Raw genomic sequence first — 23,154 nt, 5'->3', positions numbered from 1 at the left:
CTTTCACAGTCTGACAGTACGTAGGGGCTTACAGGAGGACTTATGCAAGATGGAATATATTGTTGCTCAGAGCTGTATGAAATGGATGTGAGGACAAAGGCCAAATTTCTTTCTTGATTACTTGAGTAAAATATTGGAGGAGACCAGATCTTGAAACCTGTCAGGATGCACCATGTTCTCTTCCACTGGCCTCCAACAAGCCGGGTTCAACCATTTGGGGACAGGGTTGATGTTAAAGGTATAACAGAGCTAAGAAAGCTGAAAGGTGAACTTTCATTTCAATAATGGAGATGCGAGAGTGTAAATGTGTTTCTGCCTCTGCTCTAAGTGCCTAAGTTATTTTCTATAATGTTTACAATTGAAGGATGGGTTGACACTCCAAGTATTTGTTCTGAACCACAGGAATACTGGCTAAAGAAGTCAACTGTCTTGCTGATGCAATGAGTTGCAGTAAAGCAGATTTATCTCAGTTAACTTTATATCCAGAGATCTGGCTAAAATGATTGAATATGTTGACAAGGTGGGGAAGAGACTGAGGGACATTCTGGATAAAATGCAATAGATCATCAGCATATAGAGAAATAATTTGCTGGGTGTAATGCACGGTAATAGGTTCATGATGGACTGGGGTTTGAGTAAATTCAATTCAATTCAATTCAATTTTATTTGTATAGCACCAAATCATAATATACATTATTTCAAGGCACCTTACAGGGCCAGGTCAAGACCTTACTTTGAGTGAAGAACTTGAATCATAGCCATAAAGGCTGTATAAGATTCTGGAGGTAAACTGTCTAAGTCTGGAGATTTATGGAGTTTAGATAGAGATGAAGGAGTATTGAGATAAATGCAATTCTCCTGGAAAAGCAGTGGGAGCTGCAGTGGGTTTAAAAAGCTGGAGTGGGATTGGGTGTTGTACCTTATTTCTGATGTATAGAAAGAGGGGTAGAATGCACTATCACCATCATTTATTTCTATTGGATCAGTACACTGTTTCACATTGATGAAGAACAGAATATCGGAATCATTCATCAGTGATTAATTAATTGCAATAAGTACATCTAATCGTTGTTTCAATTTTAAAACGGTTTTAGTGTTGAGCTGAAATGCCAACGTACTTCACATTTTAGAGAGAGTGATTATTTTACCTGTCACAGTGCTGTGGTCTGAAAGAGACACTGGGAGCAATTCAAGATCTGAAACCTTGTTATACAGCTGTGTAGAGGCAAACATGTAGGCAATATGAGAAAGGTTGTGAAGAGAAACAAGTGATTTCTGTCACTGAGGGTTGTGCAATCTGCCAAGCATCTGCAACAGAACAATCTATAGGCCATGTCCTTAATGCACTGGATACAGGCGTTGTTCTCTTGATTCAGTCACCACTCATTATTAGAGAAAATTAAGATAATCCAAGTGTTGTATTAGTTAAGTAGTTATAGAAATCAGCATCAAATACATGGTGTGCATATACAGAGAGAAATGCTATTTTTGTCCCATTTACGTGTGTTTTTACGTAAGCAACTCTCCCTTCAGTATCTCTCCCAGATCTGTGTATTGAGAGGTATGTTTGGCACAGATTACTAGACCTCTATTCTTTTTAGTATTTGAAGAAGATGCAATAACATGATAGAATCTATTCTTTATTCTGACAGCATCTTTTTCCAATATGTACATTTCTTGGAAAAAGGCGACTTCCCTTTTTTTTTCTTCTCCGGTGGAAGTCCATATGCTTTCTGAGGGAATAATTTAACCTAATTGAAATTTTCCCTCCTGATATCCACTGGGCTGTGGAGCTTGCTGTTAGCAGTGTTCCTTTCAACTATCAACAGCAGGCAAGCACTGGCTTGGTCCAATAGCTCTGCTGCTAGTAGCTAATTGTTATCGAGCCTGATTAGAGTCAAGGCCAAAATCAAGGCTTCAGTTAATATCATGCCCCCATTAACTCTGACAATCAGTGTAGTTTTTTTGTCCCTTCAATTTAAAGGCATTAAACACTCTTTTGTTGCCAATGAGTGACCATTACAATGTACTGTAACTTAACTGACTTCCTTGGTTGCCTGCATATGGAGTGATAGCTATGAAAATGACTCCAGTCCAAAGTTTGTGATGTTTGAGCTCGCCCCTGAGTGCCTTGCCTTCCACTCCCCTGCAGCGGCAACACTGTGCAACACTAGCTAATGTTAGCATAGAAATTGAGTCCACTAATATCAGCGACCAGATTTTTTTTTTTTTAATCTAGAAGTCTGTCTGGCCAAACGGGAATGTGACCGCCATCGTGGGGAAACTAGGGTCTACATTGACTGATAATAATATTACACTATAGAAATCCTGTTTCTACACCACATAAAGTTAGTTAAACTATAGTCTCTCATAGCCAGCCCTGTCTCTCCACTTTGTTTTAATGCTGTGCCGACACTGGAGAGTCAGTCTAAAATATAGTTTACAGCCAAACTATAATATCAGTGTGACTGAAGTCACCTCATCTATCAACTTCCATCCACTCGCCATTATGTTGCCGAAACTGTGGTACAAGTGTTTATTATATTGTGTTGCAGTAAATCGAAACCCTGGAAAACGAATCACGTGATTCCCTTTTTTTGTTTAACCTTGTTCAGAGAGAGAGAGAGAGAGAGAGGGAGAAAACCCATCACCGAGTTATTTAATAGTTAAAACTCAAGGTTTTTTCATGAACACACAATTGAATTGTCCGTCAGAGAGAAGTGACAAAATGTTCAGTTGTAATTTGTGGAAAGAAAATTGGAATCAGCCAAAGTCGGAATCGGCATGTCCAACTTTTAAAAGAATCTGAAATTGAAATTGGCCAAAAACAAAAATTGCAATCGGTGCATCTCTACTTAACTCATTTTTCATTTCTCAGTGAATACAATAACATATGTATGTTTAAAGTTAGAGCAAGTTATATATTTTGTAAATATTAGGCATTACATCTGTTTTATTGTCTTCCAACTGCGTGTCATGTGACTATTTCAGTGAATCATGATTGAGCACTAAAGCCTGCAGTAAAACTTTAAGGCTGGTTTAATTAGCTAATCACCCTGAGACTGCAGACTCCCTGGGCACATTCTGAGGTCTGAACTGGATGGGAGAATCTCTACACCCCTTAATAGTAACTTACCCTGTATTCCATTGGTTTTTCTTGAGTGTTGTTTTTAATCTACTTTAAGGTTTTTACTCTTAAACAAAGCATCATATCATCTTTTATATCCTTTGAATGTATTAGATGAGAAAAAAATTATGATTTAAGTCTCAGTGGACATGGCGGAAGGGGGGGATTAAGTAATTTGACACACATTATTAATTCCATACAAAAAAAAATAAGTAATAATTTGTAGAGCATACATTGCTAGTTTGAGGAAATTGTTTATTAAAATGTTCCCTCCTGACCCACTGATCTACTGAGCTCTGTAGGTTGTTTTTTGCAGTCTTAGCTAGTGGCAAATTGAAGCAGTAGCACTCTGTTAGTCACAGCTGGCAGTTAATTGCTAAGCTGTCCCCAGTCAAACACAGCACAGAAATTAGCCATATAATGTAAGGCTACCGACATCTTCTTACATGGCTAAATTTTACATCTCTCTTCACAACAGTTGCTACCAAGCTGAGAACATGTATTGCACTGAATTTCGGCGACCGTGAAAGCCAGAATAGGCTGTTAAGGAGAAATAGGGCGCTAAAAAAAAGTGTTGGAACCTTCGAAACGTCTGGTCTAACATCTGTTGTATGTGTGTGTGTGTGTTGCAGATTTCATCCACAAGATCACGGTGCAAGCATCCCCAGGCCTGGAGAAGAGGCGCAACTCTCCTGATTTGGGTTCAGGCTCCTCGCCCTCCTTCGGCCCACGTTTCCGTGCGATCCAACGTGAGTGCTTTTTCCCTTGCACACACACACGTGCATGCGCTTCCAGAAACATTTAGAGAAACCAAAGAATGCTGGATCTCTGGCCTTCTTTCATGAACACACGGACTGTGTTGCAACATTACATCTCTCCGTTTCCAATACTCTCTTTCATGTGCTCTCAACCACCCTCTCGTCTCCTTTGTCTTCCCCTGTTTCCCTGTGGGCCCCCTCTTGCTCTCTCTGCCCCTCCCTGGCTTACTGCGCTCTCTCTCTCTCACACACACCCTTTTCCCTTTTCAATAGTCTGTTCCAGTCCAAATATTATCTGACTTCCTCTCAGCGGCTCAGCACTTCTCAGCAGCCTTTGTCCACTGCAGCCCTGCTCTGCTCCTCCTGGCTACAGTTAGCTAATTGCTGCAGCAGGGGGAGCCATTGAGCTGTATTTTCCATGCACAAGGACCACAGTTTTATATGCATGAAGCGGCTACAGTGCAGTTGACTGAATTAAAAATAAGCTGGGAGGAATTCGTGGGTCCAGGGGAAGGGGTTGAGAGGGGTTGCAGCAGCGGCAGAGATTTACAATACTCCTCTGCTTGTCAGGCTCTTAGACAAACGCCACGAGATTGCTTCCCTTCGACGGGAAATTGTAGGCAGTAGGTCACAGGGCGTCTAAACAAAACCCAAAAGGAAATTTGTGGTGCAGCAACAGGCAGTGAACAGGGTTTTTCTAAACAATTACCACAGGGGGTTGACATAAAAGCACAAATTGCGGTGAAACATTTATCTGTAAAAGTGGTTAGTAAAATCCAAAACATCTGTCAGCTTCATTTATTCATTAAATAGAGGGCTGGTTTTCTTTACCCCCTAATGATTCTCCTTAATGGCAATCACTAAGCCATGAGTGTGCTTGTCATTAAAATGTGTTAAGTGGATATTTATGCTTGCCCTCTCAGTTGTAAGCAGTGATTTATTGCTGGAGCCTCCCCAACGTATATATGTTTAGATAGCTGCCAAAATGATTTGTGTCAGTCCACAGAGCTCCTTTCAAGAAGATTGTTTGATTAATATAAATGAGTACAGGAGGGTAACAATGAAACCTGCAGAATCATTCTACCAAAGTCTACTGAATTTGATAACAACAAAATTTATAAAAATTAATTTTTTTAATGGACATTTTGAGCTCTGGGATTGGAATAGTTTGCATCTTTAGCATCCCGGTAGGCTGGCAGTCTATGGATGCTGCTCATTTACTTTTTCTGTGGCAGCAGGGTTAGGTTTGGTTCCTGTGTTTCTCAACAAGTCCTACTCCTCATCCCAGTTCCAATACCTGAAGTATACGGAGAGGCTGCTCCATGTATATGGTCATATGATAATGTATATGCTATCAATTTTAGCCATGCTAGGGGTGTAGCTCGAGGGATGGCATTGTCGGTTGGTCGACCTGCCACTTAGTCCTGAATGAAATATCTCAACAACTTCTGCATGGATTGGGATGAAACTTGGTGCAGATATCCACACTTGTCAAAGATTGAATCCTACTGACTTTGGCAATTCCCTGACTTTTCCTTTAGCGCAGCCCTCAGGCTAAAATCCTCCCAATTCAGTTAGATATCTCCACATTTACTTGAAGGATTGAAGCAGTTTGGAACAGACACTCGTGTCCTCTAGTGGATGAATTGTAAAAACTTCTTTTTTTTTTTTTTTAAATCTAGCATCATTGTCAGGTCAACATTTTGATTTTGATTTGCCCATTACTTTGGTCTATGATCAAATCTACTGACATTCACCTCAGCCTCAGATGTACTTTGTTGACAGTGATGATTGGCAAATGTTAGCATGCTAACACAACTAAGATGGTTAACTTGGTAAACATTGTACCAGCTAAACAATGATGTCAGCTAAACATCAACGTTTCATAGTTTGCAGTGGTTATTGAGTATAACAGAAGTAGCCATGCAGATTTAACATTAACATGGAGCAGATGATGAGTAGAGGAGTTAATAAGGAAACATACAAAAACCAACAACCATCAAGACATATTCCATCAAAACACAATGACATTAACAGAAACATATTTCAAAAGGAAATTTTTTTCCAGCCACAGTTTGGTCCGGATGAAATTGTAACCCTGACAGTATCAACTGACTTCTCTGCTTGCTTTGAAAAACAGTGTGTTGGAGACTGATGGCAGGCAAAGTGCATGGGCCAGGCCTCCAGTGTAGCAGAGGCCAGAGAAAATAATACAACTCGTCCATTCAGAGAGCATATTTACTTTTCCAAATTTTTGAAGCTGAACTGAAATGGCATGGATTCCTGGGAATAAGCAGCAGCAGAACTCTGTGAAATAAAATAGAAGCTTTAAAGCAGTGTTGTCATGATACCAAACTGCCTAAATATCTTGATACCAATACTGAAATGATGCCACTGCAAAAAACCTGAACCCTGGGAAAGTAATGAATAATAGCTGCAACTTGAAATTCTTAGTTTAAGTTATGCTGAATTTTTAATATGTTAACATATCAGTTTCAGTAGATTGTAAACTCCTCTTATTAATTGTCACTAAATCTAGACAGTTGGTGTCATTTATATTTATTATTTTTACACTCAATAAAATTGTAGTTTATGTACTTGTTTTATTTGTTTTTTCAAACATGTAGTTGTGTTTTTGACAATTTATAGCATTAATAACTGGATTATTGTAAATAATTAGATCAAGGCAACAGTGCTATTAAAGCTTATGCATGTTATACTTGAGTTTATGTGATTTCTTTGATAGTTAACTTTATATATGATATAACAAGATATCACTTGACCTGCGCTCTCCTGAGTGCGTGTTCTAGTAATACAAATAATTATTGACAGAAATGTACGTGCCATTGCCATACCATTACAAGTATTGATTGAGTATAAACTGATCATTTATATCTGGTGTTGATCTGCATACTTGTGAATGCCTAATTTTTAGCAGCTGGTTATGGTGACGTTAACATTACTAATGTGAATGTTGCGTTTGCCAGATCAACGCCAGATTAGACAGTCATCATTGCTCTTAATTGCCTCATCAAACTCCAGTGGGGAAAAAAAGTTTACACGTCACAGAGTAATTCACACTCGCACTATAATGATATAATACTAATTCACACTGTAATAATATAATCTGTCACATTCTCTAACGTGTCACTCATCCAGCCGTGGATAGTCAGCAGGAGCACTTGTATTTGCAGCCATGCCTCTCATTTTGTCGCTTTCATGGTGTGTGGAAGCAGAGTGTGGGGAGAGCAGGGAGTGGAAGCAGAGAGCTTCACACTCTCTGGCCCATTCGACACAACTCATAGTGAATACAGCTCTTATTAAAACACTGTTATTCTGGGGCGCCTCGGTGGCTCACCTGGAAGAGCGCATACCATTAAGGCTTAATCCTAACTGCAGCGGCCCGGGGTTCAAATCCAACCCTGTGGCCCTTTGCTGCATGTCATTGCCCCTCTCTCTCTCTCCCCCCAACATTCCTGTCTCTCTCTCACTGTTCCTATAAATAAAGGCATAAAAAGCGCCCCCCCCAAAAAACCCCACTGTTATTCTTATTAAAGTACCAGTACTAATAGAGTGGGATATAGTAGTGTATTAAACATAAGGGGATTGTGATACCTCTTTAGTATTGGTATATTGTGCTTCAGCTGTGTGTGTGTGTGTGCGTGCGTCTGCGTGTGTGTCTATATGTGTATATGTATGTACGGATGCATTTGAAATGCCAACTTTTATTAGCATGCTGCTGCACTTCCTGTTATCTTCTCTCAGGTGAGTTTGGCTCCTTCTCACACCTCCTGCTCTATAAACCATTTGGAGGTTACACATTAGACTGAATCCACATGATGAGTTAGTATTAACACAGTTTGAGAGGAAATCGGGAGGCATTGAAGTTCTGGCTGTAGCCATTTAACTGACTCTGGCTGTAGCCAGAGTCAGTTAAATGTCACCGTGTTGGAGATAATTGCAGGTGTGCCTGAACTGCTGGTGAAACCTGCCTTTTAAAAAATGTTCACCTCATTAGAATACAGCTAGGCACAGTGCATAGTGATGATGTTAGCTGATATTAATTTCACCTTGTTTTTCCTTTTTTTTCTCTGCAGTCAGTCCCAGTGACAACAGCAGGACATTTGGGCTGAGCCCCGTCTGGCCCCTAGAGGCCCCTTCTCTCAAACAAGCCAACGGAGACCTAAGGTTGGGCCCCCACTGGAGGCCCCAAAGCCCAAAAAGCCCCAAAAGCCCCAAAGTCCTGCGCCTTAGTCCCCAGGAAAGCAGGTACAGCAGGGGTGGCCTTTTCTTTTACATTTAAGATTTCAAAGGATTTGATTACAGGCAGCTCAGTTCAACATTGTGCTGTTTTTAAATGTCTTCTTGTTTTCAGTCTCTCGATGAGAGCGAAGCTCCTGGAGTCAGACAGCAATGAGAACAGAGAGTCCAAGGACGACTTTGAGGAGTACAGACCCTGTACCCCAACCCCTCCCCAAGCTCAGAACGGTATCTGACGCCCTTCATCACCAGCCCTAACTGCCAGCAGCGTCTTCACTTAGCCACTGTTATAATTCACACTGGCATGAGTGTGAATTATAAATAGACGCTAAATGAATAATAAATACATTGAGTGTTCCTTTTCTGTCTCTTTCTCCTTCTCTGTCTTTTTAAAACTTGAAAAAAACACATTTTTCTGTCTTTGCAGGCTCCTCAGTGAAGGACAGCATGCGGCTTCCTCTACCTCAGGGAGACTCGGGCAGCGAGGAAGGGGGTTCCTCCCCGGCTGGTTCCCCCAGGCCTGAGAGGGGTTCCCTTGGTGGCCTTTTTAAGAGCACCCACCGGGCCCTACTTGGCGGTGGCTCCCTCCTGGCCTCTGTAGGATTGGGTCGCTGCCTCGATATCCCCCCACGGGTGCCCCCTCGAACTAACCCCCCTTCCCTAGAGGACCGCACCACCTTCGAACTGGAGATCTCCTCCCCTAAGCCCATTGTTTCAGAACCCCCAGTAGTGGACGATCTCATCACCTTCTCCACCTCTGAGCCACTCCCCAGACCGCTGTTGGATTTAGCTCTGCAGTACCAAGAACTTAAGCCCCTGCCCCTGACTCCACCACCGCCAAACCCCCGTGAGCGGAGTGGCCACAGGACGCCGCAGAGTCCACAGACTCCCAGGACCCCTGTCCAGCACGACAGGGCCAGCCCAGGAGAATGGATGCCATGTTCCCATTCTACCAATGGGGAGCTGGGCTGTGAGGCGTGGGAACACAGAGCTGACAGGAGGAGGAGGTCCAGCCAAGGCCTTCACACCACTCAGCTAGGTCAGTCTGAATCCGCCAGTTTTAAAAGTCAGTTAACTAGTCATTAGGAGGACTACTACCAAAGAACTAGCTCATTCAGGCCTATGCAGCAGGTATGAAATGTGACAGTAGCTAATATTAATGTCTAACCTTATCCAGACTGACCTGTCTGCATTCTTTGAGAAAGAAAAGACAGATAGGTTGTTCCTGTTATTACAGCCTACTGCTACACAAAGATCTGGGATTTTTGACGCTAACAGATGAATTTTGTGTCCATGTCAAATCAATACATCAATACCCTACACGTCAATACAACATTAAATGCAATATAAGATCATATCAGTCTAATAATAGTCTTCCCTGCCAACGCAGTTAAATGATAATAACAATAATAGTATTATTAAGCGGAGAAACAAAAGTTTTATTTCAGTTTTAACTTTTAATTAATGGTTTCAAGTCCCTCTTCTGGTTATCTGGTCGGAAAGCGATGTTGGCAGCGCTGAAACCAGCACCAGAACCAACAGAGAGAAGAGTTATCTGTGTTACCAAATCTCGCAAGAGTGTGTTGCTGAGACAAAGACAGGTGTCGAATAAAGTCAGTTTTCTCCCGATTTGTCTGTAAAATACCATTTTAGTGTCAGAATGTTCCAAAGGTCTGTGGCTTGTGAAAAATGGGTCCAATAATTATTTCGGTAATGTGTATGTGAGAGAGAGAGAGAATGAGAGATAGAGAGAGAAAGAGAGAGAGAGAGCGGTAAGGAGGGGTTTAGAGAATCAACAACATGGTGAAATAAGGTTTGAGTCATTAGAAATAGTAAAATATTTTCAGGTCACTGTAAACTGTGCTGGGACTCATTAGACTCTGGCAGAGGACGTCAGTAGAGGAGGCGGTTCTTCAGCGTGGCCCAGGACACATTCGTGTTCACACTGCGTAAAGAATGTGACCACCTCTGAATGTGGTCTGAGTGATCGGATCTCAAATGCGTCCTCAAAGCCTCCTGGGTGATTCACACCTGAATTAAGAGCTGTCCACTTGTGATCGGATCACACAGGACAGATGTTAATACCAGCTTTGAACAGGTGTGCCTCAGTGTGCTGTGGGAAGCTTGGGAAATGCAGTGTTTAGGGAGTGTGACTCATAGTCAGGATGTCTCAGCCTCTGAGACAGGGACCCTTTAAATTACTGTCTCCCCTCCAGATTGGATCTATGATTTTGTTTTTCATTTAGCTCCATGATTAATCTGCATTTCCTCAAGAGCTCTAAGCATATTTTAGGAGGCCCCACACTGGAATTCTGTCCGACTGTTACCTTGAATAATGTACCTCCTCATCAAGACGATGCTTCGTCATAGTTCTTGCAGAATTATTTCTGGCCCTTTTTTCTAGTGAGATCTTCCTTGCACGAGGGAAGCTTCAGTGCTGCACAAGCTTTTTAACTTACATCAAAGCTTGTCTTCAGCGATTTGCATATCTCAGGTAACAGCTGGGCCTCCATACTTCACAGCTAATACTTGCTAAGCAAAGCTAGCATCCAATCTTCTGTTGTTTTCCCTCTTTCAAATCGGAGTTTTCTTTTACTGAGAGGTTGAAGATCAATGCGGAACATCAGGTGGCACAGCTGAGGTCACACAGCCTGAAAGTGCTGAATTCAAAATTTCTGATCATCTGTTCTTGACTTCACCGACACCGCAGTGTGTTTTGGGTCACCTCCTCCGAAGCTTTGGGAGTTTGGCTGGAGCCCAGCAGTGGATCTTGGGTGTTATTTACACTGCAGTGTGAGCAGAGTGTTTTCATATCAAGGCATGTCAAACGTGTGCTTCTATGTCGTGTGTAAAGGATACATATGTGACACACTGTAAAGGAGCGCACTGAAAAGGGATTACTGCTCATTTTTCCCCTACAAATTACATGTGCCATGCTAATACGTGTGATCTGCATATCAGCAGCACTTCCATTTACAGTACATTCACACGTTTTTCCTAATATGCATTTCTTAGAAGCACTGACACATTTTCGAGCTGTAATGACGGAGGCGTGGGTATTGGTTGTTTTAAGAGCGAGTGGGCTTTACGAGGGCTTTAAGAGTGCCCCCTGGTAACATTTCACACTCTATATCTGGTCTGTTTGACTCACAAAGCCTTGGATTCTCCACAGAGCGGCTCTTACAGCTCTGCCCCCAGGTACCAAGCAGACATGCCTCGCCTGTTCTGCTGCTAACAGCCGTAATCTCACAAACCGCATGCGCTCATTACATCGTGCACGCAGAGGCGAAAAGCCACACATAATTAAACAGTGGAGTGTTTTAGCTTAAAGATCTTATTATGTTTATTGAGTGTGATGACTCAGGCTCAGATGCATAGACAGACTGCCACAAGGTTGCTGGCTGCGAATGTCTGCTTGAAAGAGAGATGAATTCAGAGGATTCCTTCACTGGGTTTTTTTTTTTTGGTTTTTTTTTTGGTCTGCTCTCATGTGACTCCTTGATTGCGCTTTCTTCTCAGCTGAATAGCTTAGCATGCTCAGAGAGTTGCTGTTGATGTAAATAACACCATTTGGCAGACTCATCGCATTTGGAAATAGCAAATGTTCATTCAAGCTTATTTACTCTGAGTTTAATGTTCTTGTCAGTGTTCATTTACACTTGCCGTTTGCTGCTTGCAGCCCTGTCAACTAGTTACACAACACTATGTTATACTTAATGTAGACTAATTGCATCAATGTTCAGTGCTGGTTATTGTTCCATTACGTTTTGCAACAGTAATCTATGACTTTCATGTTTCTGTTTGCATCAGTTTCAACCACACAGATTCGTGTGTTCAGCAGAATATGTAAGAAGAAAATGCAGAGATCAGATTGGATAGGAATGCATCAAAAAGGACCAGAGCAAGAGCAATTAAGGCCTCCTCAAGCAAGAAAGCGAGAGACAGGAAGATAAAGATGTTTAATATTTTGAATATTCAGCCTGTCACTCATATTATGTCTCTCTCTGAAGCGGGACAGGTCAGTTATATAAGGTCGTCTGTGGTTCTGCGGGAGTTTTTTTTTTTTTTTTTTTTTTAGAATCCAAGAAAATAACCCTGGTGACGTCATAGCGATGTCATGACTGTTACCTTTAGTTCAACTTGAGGCTTCAAAAATTTGACTGCAAACCTGGATTACATGGAGTTTAAAAGATGAGGGCATATAAGAGTCAGGAAAAGTGTAGTGAAAGATGCTTTTGAGATGCATTATGGGAACTGTAGGATCTTGTTCTTAAAGTTTGGGATTAAACTCAGGATATCGGTCTTCGCTGCTTAGATTATGACCACTGTCTGTCCCTTGAAAGCCTCTCAGCCATTTAGACTTTTAATTGTAAATGTCTGGAATGCCCCTTTAATGGTTTTGCTTCCTCTTCTTCCCAGTGTTGGACCTGCCCCTGTGCCAAGACACACAGGAGTCTGATGACAAGCCTTCAGTGCCCTATTCTCTCCACCCCAACCCTGCCCTCTGGAGCCCCAAAACCCGGCGCCTGGAGGTCAGCGTCATCCCCCGGCCTCGCCCGTCCCCTATCCGCCACCGCATTGACCCCTGGAGCTTCATCTCGGCCGGAGGCGGGAGCTCAGGTGGGGGCCGCAGCCCTAACCGCTTGGACAGTAACCCTCTGAGCTACCAGCCCTCCCCTACCAACCCATTCACCAACTGTGACCCGTTCCCCTCACCAGACTGTGACCCATTTGCCCTCAAAGCTGACCCCTCCAGCAGCTCGGACACAACCTCGCCCTTTGACCCTTTCATGGCTCCCTTCCCCACATCCCGCTCTGCCCCGTGCTCCACCAACGGCTCGCCCACGTTGCCCTCATTCCGCATAGCGCCCCTCAACCCAGCTGACTCACCCCTGATCGACCTGGGCTGGGCGGCCTCCAGCAAGCCCCTGGATGGCACCAAAGAGAGAGCTCACCCCCGCAAGACCCTGGGGCTCAAGCCCTTCAAGTCCCCGACGCAGCTCAGAGACGACAGGTTCTGAACCCGGCCTCGCCTGTGGCACGTGGCTGACGCTCGCTTACGGATGTTAAAAAGTGCGGTTTTCATCACAGGAACACAGTCCAGGATCGTTTCCACTACTACATTCTATATCTGAAAGGAAAGGTGGTACATTGGATTGTGGGATACCTGTGAACCAAAACCCGGTGCCCATTTCATTCTGCCTTTCTGTCTCTGTTTCTCTATCCCTTTGAAGGAGCAGAACACAGATCACTAGTCCCATCTTCAGATTCTATCAGACTCCTCATATCACCTGCTTTCATCTCCCCCTACCTTTGAAGCATTGTGACAATGCAGAGGTGGATAAGGCGACTTGCACAGCTTCATCTGCCTCTACCTCTCTGCAGACTGAAAGCATTCGGGACAATGGAAAATTGGAGTGCCTTATTTCGTGAAGTGTTTTTAATATATATCTTTTCAAGGTTCCTTGAATGGTTAATCTGGTGCGTAGGGAAGATGCTATGAATTTGGCTTAAATTTGCAAATCAGCTTAGCATTGCTGTGGAAGAAAATGTCGTCTGCGTGTGCATGCGTGTGTGCGTGTATGTCTAGACTCATTGTTCAAGGAAAGCTTACAGTTTTGTTTTTTGTTTTTTTTTTTGTTTTTTTTTTTTTAAACAGCAGTCTGCCTGTTGCATTATGGGAGAAAACACTCTAGGCCGCTCATGAAATCCAAGACAAAACCATGACCCAAGCATTCCACTTGGAACCAGATAACATTCCTTTCACATTCCCCGGAAAATGCCAGGGATTGGACAGATTCATTTGGCTGGCGAGCGACAGAGCACAGGAAACAAGACGGGGGAGCCCTCTGCATTCCCGTCATATGCCAAAGAATGCCACTGTGACAGGACTGGGACAAAGAGAGTCTGCAAAGTTGTTTTTACCTCCACAGAGTTTCCAGACGGGTGGGTTTTGCCACACTGCACAACACAGAGAGAGCTGAGACGATCACAGATAGTGTTTAAAGATAACTTTAATATACTCTGTGGTTATTTGACTTATTTGCCACTATCCAGACTGTCTCATCACTACCCATCTGATGCTTTAGGAAGGGTCAACCAAAAATTAGTACTCGTAATTACTACAGTACATGGGTATGGACGCTTCGTTGAATACTTGTACAGTCCACCAGAGTAGGAGTAACCTCAAAAAGCCAGCCCACAGTTTCACAGTGTGTTCAATCTGAACACTTCTGATTCTTGAACTACTGTGTTTCATTTGTCCCAAACCGATCCACTAATGTTATTTTCTGAAAAAATATGAGCCAGAAAGTTTGAAATGAATGCGTCATTCTACCCCAGTGACATGATTTTAAAGGAATAGTTTGACATTTGAGGGAATACACTTTTTCACTCTCTTGCAGAGGTTGAGATGAGAACATTGATGCCACTGTTGCATCTGTCCCTTCAATATGAACCAGGAGCTTTTCGGTTGATTGGATTGGTTTCGTTGAATGTAGGTTGTGACAACAGGTGACCAAAATTCTATGTCAGGTTTTCCAATGCCAACGTTAGTTTGATGTAGAAGACTAATGAGAGCTGTTTGTTGTTTAATCCAACATCTCCCAGTCTCATGCCAATATCATCTTTACATAGAAGACTGACATTCCAATCATTTCAGTCCAACGTCTCTCTGATGTTACATTGACCTCCGGCGCCAGCTGGGTAGCGTAGCTCTGTCCTGAGGCCTCTAAAGCTCACTGGTTATGATGTCATCTGACTATAAATGGAGGAATCTCTGACTGTCTGTCTGTCTTTCTGTCTGCGTTTTGATTTTCTGGACAACCACTCATGCGATCGACTTCGGACTTCACGGTTTGTATTGCTGGGGACCCGAGAAAGTGCGGCGTCAGCTGTGAAGCTTTTTGGATGAGTGGTTCTCAAGAAAGTTTCAAACATATCATGACATCATCAAAGGCAACGCTCCAGCTTGACGGGCACTGCACTAGTGTTAAATAACGAGGTTTAAAGGTGCTGGGAGGTAAATTTGATCATCTTTAGCCCTGTTTGCAGGATTGCTGCTAACCTAAGATAACCATCTTCTGACTCTTTGCAGACATGTGAGTGGTATCAATCTTCTCATCTTCCCATGTCCAACCATTCTGTAAGAGCTGGTGACAGATACCATGCAACAAGCACCATTAGATGTTTTTAGGCTTGTAGAATGAGCTTGTGAGATGTAGGCTGGCTTTGCAAGACTAGAGTAGCAGTGCTCCTAAGCTCTCCTCACAGTATTTTGGTGTAAAAAAAAAAACAACAAAAAAACAAAAAAAAAAACAAAAAAACAAAACAATTTTAACAGAACTAAACAGATCTGGTGGGATTGTCTGAATAACTGTGATGTCATGTTGAGATACTCTCAGAAAAGATACAACAGAGAGGTTCAAGCATTGAACAATAACGGGAGGAGAAATTCATTGAAATATCAAATCTTCCACCGACAGCAGCCTCAGCAGATCAAAAGCACTAGAGCAACAGCTGAAAAACTTGCTCTTTCACCTCTGGTTCACAAAACATCAATGGTCGTTCTAAATACTAAATGTAACATGTTCAGACAGTTTCTAAGGGCTTTTTCAAAAAGCACCTTGGGAAATTTACGAGGTGAGGCAGGTTTAGGGCTGCAGCAATGAAATATATCATAAAATAACTACATCACAGACTGATGTTGCTAAACAGTATCCAAGACAGTTTTTTTTGTTTTTTTTTTCATCATGGCAGTCAGCTGGTCCCCAGGCTTGTAGTCTATTAACGTTAATTGGTGTCGGCCAAGCATGTAAGCAACTGAAAAAGACCCACTTACACACGGCAGAAACTCGTCATGTTACCCGCGTCTTTACTAGCGTTTACGAGGTACAAAAACTGATTGGGTTCATCACTGACACCATGTCATTGGAAGACAATAACAGCTTTGTTCTGATGAAGAGCGAAAACCTTGTCTCCAAAGGGGAAAGCTTTGAGATTAGCCTAATAATCCTACCGACAAATAGAGGGGGCTGATAGTGATAATTAGCCTCTTGATAAGAGCAGGGAGCATTAACAAGCATTCAGATATTTGGTTAATTAATTTGCCCCGACGTTATGAAAACGCCCTGCATCCTCCTCACAAGGTATTGAGTCGCTTCCTGCATCAGCTTCCGTCTCAGTGGAAGCCAGCCACCTTTTTTTTATGCATAAAGTCTCAAAGGCAGATTGAGCTGTCTCCCCCACCCCCCCTTCCCTTCCATTTCTCTCTGTTGCCACTGGCTGCTCAGCTGCTGACCGTATGAAATCTTCACTGTCATGGCTCACCTTTTTCCACGTCCTTCCCCCTCAGGTGATGTGGGAGATAGCTTTCTTTCTTCTTCTTCTTACTCCTACTCCTTTTGCTTCCCTCTTCTCGGGGAAACTTTTCTTGAGGGCAGTTGTGTCTTGGCACTGCAGAGCATTCAATTCAATAACAGCCAGGTTTCTATCTGCGAAAAAGGAATGGCATTCGTGCAAGTCCATTTCCTGAGGAGTGCTCGTTTCACAGGAGTGCTCATTTCACAGAGACAATTGGAATGGAAACAGGAGGTTTATTATATGTTTCTATTGCACATTAATTTGTCTGTTCATCATCTACTGAACATCCAAGTAACACTCAGCGGAAGCAAAGAGACACAGCGCTTTCTCAGTTATATGTCAAACAAACTAGATTGTACAACGTAGTGTCTGGCCACATGGAAAGATGGGGTGAGAGGCCTGCTGTCTTAGAGACAGGTGAGATGTCATCGATGGGAATAATGGTGCACACTTTAGTCACCTCTTGAAAGCATTTGAAGTGTTGCACTTGTTGTTACAGTCGAAAAATTGATGGGAGTAGTTGTGTTAAGAATGAAAAAAGAGAGCTTGAGTGCAAAGACTGCCTACTTTCTAATCCCGACACAACTGGCACTTGCTGTGTAAAGTGAGCACAAGTGTTTATTTGATTTCAACAACACGTATGCATAGACAAGCAGCTGCGGTGCGAACATTATTTTTCACAGCCAGAATGTCCTCTTTTGGATCCTCTGATTTTGCACAACGTGAATAACTAAAGCACGATGATTCTCAAGGAGATTACTATCATGTTAATGTTGAGATCTCAGCAGAAAACGCAGCAGCTGCTACACTGTATTTTCCTAGTTTCTACTTAAAATGTAGATGCATCTTGTGGACGCATAGAGTCTCTGAGAAAGAGTACATCCGATGTTCCACCATTCAGAATCTGACAGGATCACCCAAGGAAAAGAATTCACTGTTTGGCTGTAGTTTTTTTTGTCCTGTGGTCCAGTCTTACCTGCCATCACCTGGACATGAGCAGTATGGCTTCTTCATACCGACAGCAAACCAACAGCTGCAAACATGGAGTTTGATATAATATCTCAGCAGTGCTCCCCACCTTCCTCCGATCGCTTGTCCTCACCATCAACATTTTACAGACGTGACAAGTGATGAGTTATTGCCTCGTCTCTTTGTGTCAGCACACAAAGCCACAAGAGCTATCCTCTGATAGTCATTAGGCTCAGATTGCTGTTATTGTCAACAGAGCTCTGTGAGCAAAAAAAAGAGATACATGATGGAAACTGAGATGATTGAAACGTCAGGCAGATTATTTCTGTCACAAATTCACTGTGTGTGTCAAATATCCACTTCAACCTGCCACTCATGTCTTGTCTGTATGTTCTCACAGCACTAGACTTTAATTTTCCCTCAAACCTAACAGCAGTCGCTGTGCTTTTTGTCTGCAGTCACAGTAAGAATTCTTCTCCTCCTGGTAATAATTTCTGGAAGTGCATGGAAATATGTCACAATACTTAAAATAATTGCTTATTTTTTTACATAACAAAACGCTCCTACCTTGGCTCCTAGGGCATAATAAGAATTTGACAAAAGTTCTTGCTCTGTAGCTGAGGGAATAAGTGGGACACGTTTTAGGAAGTCTTTTGTGGAACAGGACGACCACTTCTTGGTTTTGTTTGTCAGATTTAGGAGCCGTAGCAGCCACCTATCTGCCGGAGCTGACTTGTTTGTGATGCTCTGCTCTCCCAGGCATTGCCCCATCTGTCATTGCAAATCAGCGTCCCAAGTAGAAACTGACAGGGAAAATGGAAGTTAATTCTCTACAGGAGAAAGTGATATCTGGCCATCAGAGATCCACTTTCAGCCCCACAGCAGCAGGGATCAGACATGATTTGATGATCTTAATTCAGAGTTCAAGCTCAGACCATTGCCCCTAATCAGTGAATGGCAAATGGTCAATACATTACATGAATAAAAGCTAATGAGACAGCATGATGGAGGAACCCAGTGCCCTGACCCTCATCACGCCAAGAGGCTACTTGTGAGAGGTGGTTGTGTTTTAGAACTTCAGAGCTGAAAAATCAGAGCCATTGTCCAGAAGGGAAAAAAAAAAAGACATGTAGCAAGCTTGTCAGTTTTAAAGTGCTTCCTAATGCCACCATCACTTGGGGATACCAATGGATGCTTAATATGGCTTTGTGAAATTTGCACACACTAATTATCTGATTCACCCTAATTAAGCCATTAATTCAATTGTATATTTTGAAAATAATGGTGCCAGCCACTAAACCTGCCACATCCATAATTCTTAAGTCAAAATTCAAGGAAACTATGTTCAGTGGCAGCAAAAACTCACAAATAGCTCCTTTAACACTATTAAGTGGATGAATTCAAACCTAATTTATTTTTCTCTGCTATTTATCTTGCATTTGCTCATTTTCTGTTTCATTCCTATTTTTCATTTTGGTTTCTTCATTTTAGAGACTGTTTGGCTAGCTAGTTAACCTGGAAACACTTAGCATCAGCCTGCTCAGCTAATGTTAGCCAAGCAGCTGCTTTTTCATTACCTGACGAACAATATTATTTCCTGATGTATTCAGTAATATTTTTGACCCGTATGAGAAGCTTTTACTACCCAACATGTTGTTAGTTTTAGGGCTCCATAGTGAAAATGTTCCTTCTTTCCTCGCTAAATCAGGACGCAAGTCAAATATTCTAAAGACTATTATAGATATTTTTTACCTTTATCTTTACAATATGATACTTTTCTCTGATTAGGGTGAGGAGGGAAACGTGCGGCTGCTGTGTGACTGTGAAGAACAGCCAACAGCCCAGCATTGAAATGTTGTGTAAACCCGTCAGCTTGACCAACAGAGAGGCTCTCATACTGAGAACGATTGAATCTTGTTTCTGCACGGCCCTTTAAGTAAACTTATTAAGCTCCAGGATAGAAATGTGAACCTTGGTTACTGGCGAGGAAATTGAATCCCATTGAATAGTTTTAACACCTGAACTGAACTGTCAGTGCATTATGAATACTTAAGGTAACAGAGCACAGTGTGCATCAGGAGGGGGCTGTGTTATTAACTCGCAGCAGATGTGGTTAAACCATTTTTTCTCTCCTTCATGGCTAATGAGAAAATTAGAGGAAGGATTCAACAAGGATAGAGGGGAAAACTCTGGCTGAACACATTTCAAGTGTATTTTATTGATGAAATCTTACCTTGCCAGGTCAGCGAAGAGTAAATTCTGAAATGACAAAATAGATGGCCTGGCATTTCAGTGCCTTTCACCCCGTTTACCTTTGCTTGCTTGTGTTCAATTAAGCGGATGTTACAAGTATACCTGGTTATCACCCTCGTTTCAGTTGTCTCGCAGCCAGCCTCCAGTGCCAGAGACACATTATTGGTCTTTCTGGCTCACATGAAACTGAAACACCTGCCCAGGGCTTTGTTTGGCATTTACAGGCTGAGACCAAATGATCAAATATGACCTTTCATTGACTATACAGGAACTGCACAGGGATATGGATAGGGCTATGGACGAAAGCCATGCCTGTGCTAGTCACCACCAGGTGTGTTACGCTAATGCTCAGTCTCTCAAAGTGTGAACATTATTTCTAATTCTTTTTCAATCTGTGCATCCAAGGTCACCATCTGCTGTCCTCTCAAAAACGAAAACTGATTGAATGGGAGCCATGAAAGGAGGAGCAATTCACTTCTAAGACCACACTGACAGCCCTTGGAGAAGGCTGGCGCTATGTTTAGAAAATAAACATGGATTTTATCTAGGAGGTTATTAAGTCCAAGGTCCAAACACTCACCCCCCCTTCACTCAACAGCAGGCCCTTGGTCATGATTATTGTTCTGCCTAGCTATTGACACTCAATTACCTTGTGATCTTCCCGGAACAGAATCCATTCAATCTGTAAATATCTGTTTCTAGAGTGTTGACTGAATAATGCAAACCAATTGGTTGAGTAAACAGTATCTGTTGTGCCTCAGATATAGACTGCCAAATAATTTATTGTTGGCTGCTCAACGTTGTTTGCAGATAAGAGGAATTAAATAGTTATTTTTGGTATTTTTCTTAATCATATGACGTCTTACTACAAATCAAAGTGCATCAGCTACTTCTATTTACAAAACCCTGGTCAGACCTGAAAGCACAACCTATACCGAGTTCTTGAAACTTGGTGGTGTAATTAATATTTAAGCAAAGTGTAACATTTGCTACATCAGCGGACAACTTTTGTCCCGCCTCACATTATTCAATGAGATTGTAGTTCCAAAATTCTTCCCATGATATATATTTTATGAATGCATGGCTTCTATCAGATGGCAAACCAGGACATCAGCATTTAAAATTGTGAAACTATGGCCATATATCAGGTAGAGTCTAATCTTGTTTTTGGGCTTTTGACATTTCCTCAAAGGTCAGCTAAGCCAAAACTGTTTAAAATTGGTCAATGGCACAAATTTGTCAAAGTTCCCCAAAGTTTAAATAAGGAAAACTATGCATGTAGGTCCACTCGTGCCAATTCTAAAGAAACTGTGTAATTGTACATGTGAAAATTAACAAACATTTCAATTAAGTCAGCAGCAATGTGCTTAGTGCTGCCAATGAGAACAGATGTTTTCCAAAATGTCCAATGTTGGAGCACATTTCATGAATGCGTAAGTGACCGAAATGTCTTGGTTCTGTCTGATAAAGGTTCAGGACTGTGATATGAGTGATTGTCCTGGATCAGGGCAAAGACTACTGCTGACACTCGATTAACATCTTTTAAGGCACAGATATAGTTCAGGGTGAAATATTTGACTGCGGCTTGAGGGTATTAAACAGTAGGTGGTCTCTTTCAGGTGCTTAAATAACTGAACTCTAAATGATCCATAGAAGCAATTTTAAACGGTTTGGATGGTACAAATCCCCATGACTCACTGGTCAAATCTCTTCCACTCACAGCATCACAGTTCTGTAAAAGGCTTTTCCTTCTGACAGCTTCCTACCAGCAAGCTAAGGACATTTTAAAAAATTATATATATATAAAAATAGGAGAAAAGTGGATATTTATAAATGGCCATCTTTTTACACACTGGATTAAAACTATTTCGCTTTCTAGATGGCCATGGACACAGTCTACATTAGGATGATGGATGGATTGATTGATTGATTGCTTCATATGAACAAAACATTTTATAGGTTTTCACTGGAGTATTAACAAATGCATGTATGGGTGCTTCACATGAGGCATATTAACTTCACATTCCAGCTCTCCAATTCGACCAAATGTGTATCAAAAATGATTCCCAGTATTTTTGTGTAGCAGAAAAATTCAAGAGAATTGCCTGGTAGAGCTTGAAATCCTGTTTCTCGTGTACATTGCAGCAAAATCCCAAACCTAAATTGCAGTCTAATGTCCCCTTGGGGCACCCATACTGAATTTAATGTGCATAAAACTGCTAGATGGAGATGAGGATTTTGTCACTGCCTTAAAGCGGGCAAGGTTGACTTCCTCTCTGTCTTTGTATCTATTTGCTTTTATTGTAATTGTTCCGCGTTCATTTCCATGTCTTTTATTTTTTTGTTTAGTTTTGTTTGTTTGATTACAACCTAGGTGATGTGATAGCGCAATTGTTGCATTGCCTTGGCAGCCATTTTTACATCTCTGAGAACTGTCTCTGCTCATTTGAGTAAGAGGTTTTGCAGTCATCGGGCTTTGAAAAATTCGTTGTTATTGCATTTTTGTGAAATCTCGCACTGGGCTGGGCCTAATCAACTGTTTTTATTGTTGTGTGTCAAGAGGATTATTTCTGTATACAGATGTGAAAATGTTTTTATTTCTCTTGACTATTATAATGGGTTTTAACCTGTGGAAAAAAAAACGAAAAAAAAAAACAAAGGAAAAAGCTCAAAAAGAGATGAGACCAAATAAAATGTAACACTCCTGACGTGTTTGTGACTTTATTCATATCATAGCCAAAAAGGTGGAACAGCACAATTTGGTGCCACAACAAGAAAGGAGAGGAGAGGAGTGTGTCATTTGTGGTGTTTGTGTTGCTTTCCTGTGATGCCAAATTACTATTTTATGATCTCAACATAAGAGTAATCATTATCTTGTAATCACAAGGAGACATCCAGACAAATTATTATCAAATTTTTGTTCTGTGATCATAAGAAATCGGTTTCCACCCATTGGCATTCTACCCAGTAGTTGTTTAGACATTTTGCTGAGCCGAAAATGCGAACCTGCTGGTGGCACTAGAAGAAAAGCCAGGGGATCGCCAAATTCATAGGCTCATCCTCAGAAGAATTAATATCTGTATGGACTTTCATAGCAATCCCACCGGGAGTTGTTGAGATATTTCACTTAGGACCAAAGTGGTGGACCAACCTATGAATATCCCCAGATACTCCTGAGGGTGGCCAGAAAAAAAAAAAAAACCTATGTCCTGTCTTGCTTTCTGTGGTCACCACTAGAAGGCAGATATGGCCTTTTTCATTTTCACATTAAACCTCACATGATGACAGTCCTACCAAGGAAGCAGAAGGGAATATTACAACATCTTCTCACATCATTTGCGGACCATAAAACGAAACGTAGACTGGCATGGTTGAGTGGAAATAATGACTCAGCATGTGTGTGTGCACCTTCTGTTTCTGCAAGGC

General features: G+C 41.9%; 1 protein-coding gene across 1 annotated transcript in view; it reads left to right on the top strand.

Moving 5' to 3' along the window:
- Positions 1–22,436, top strand: part of LOC139621502 (mitogen-activated protein kinase kinase kinase 11) — a 57,347-nt gene extending 34,911 nt beyond the window's left edge. Inside the window, exons 6-10 of the mRNA XM_071478067.1 lie at positions 3,760–3,876; positions 7,983–8,154; positions 8,261–8,373; positions 8,573–9,184; positions 12,565–22,436. Coding sequence (XP_071334168.1) covers positions 3,760–3,876; positions 7,983–8,154; positions 8,261–8,373; positions 8,573–9,184; positions 12,565–13,166 — 1,616 coding nt within the window. The 3' untranslated portion in view covers positions 13,167–22,436. The remainder of the gene's footprint in view (positions 1–3,759; positions 3,877–7,982; positions 8,155–8,260; positions 8,374–8,572; positions 9,185–12,564) is intronic.
- Positions 22,437–23,154: the final 718 nt, after the last annotated feature.

The sequence above is a fragment of the Trachinotus anak genome, unplaced genomic scaffold, assembly GCF_046630095.1.
Source record: "Trachinotus anak isolate AG129_WGS33_773 ecotype Australia unplaced genomic scaffold, CSIRO_AGI_Tana_v1 ptg000005l, whole genome shotgun sequence".
NCBI lineage: Eukaryota > Metazoa > Chordata > Actinopteri > Carangiformes > Carangidae > Trachinotus > Trachinotus anak.
This window is presented reverse-complemented; position numbering and strand designations above follow the sequence as displayed.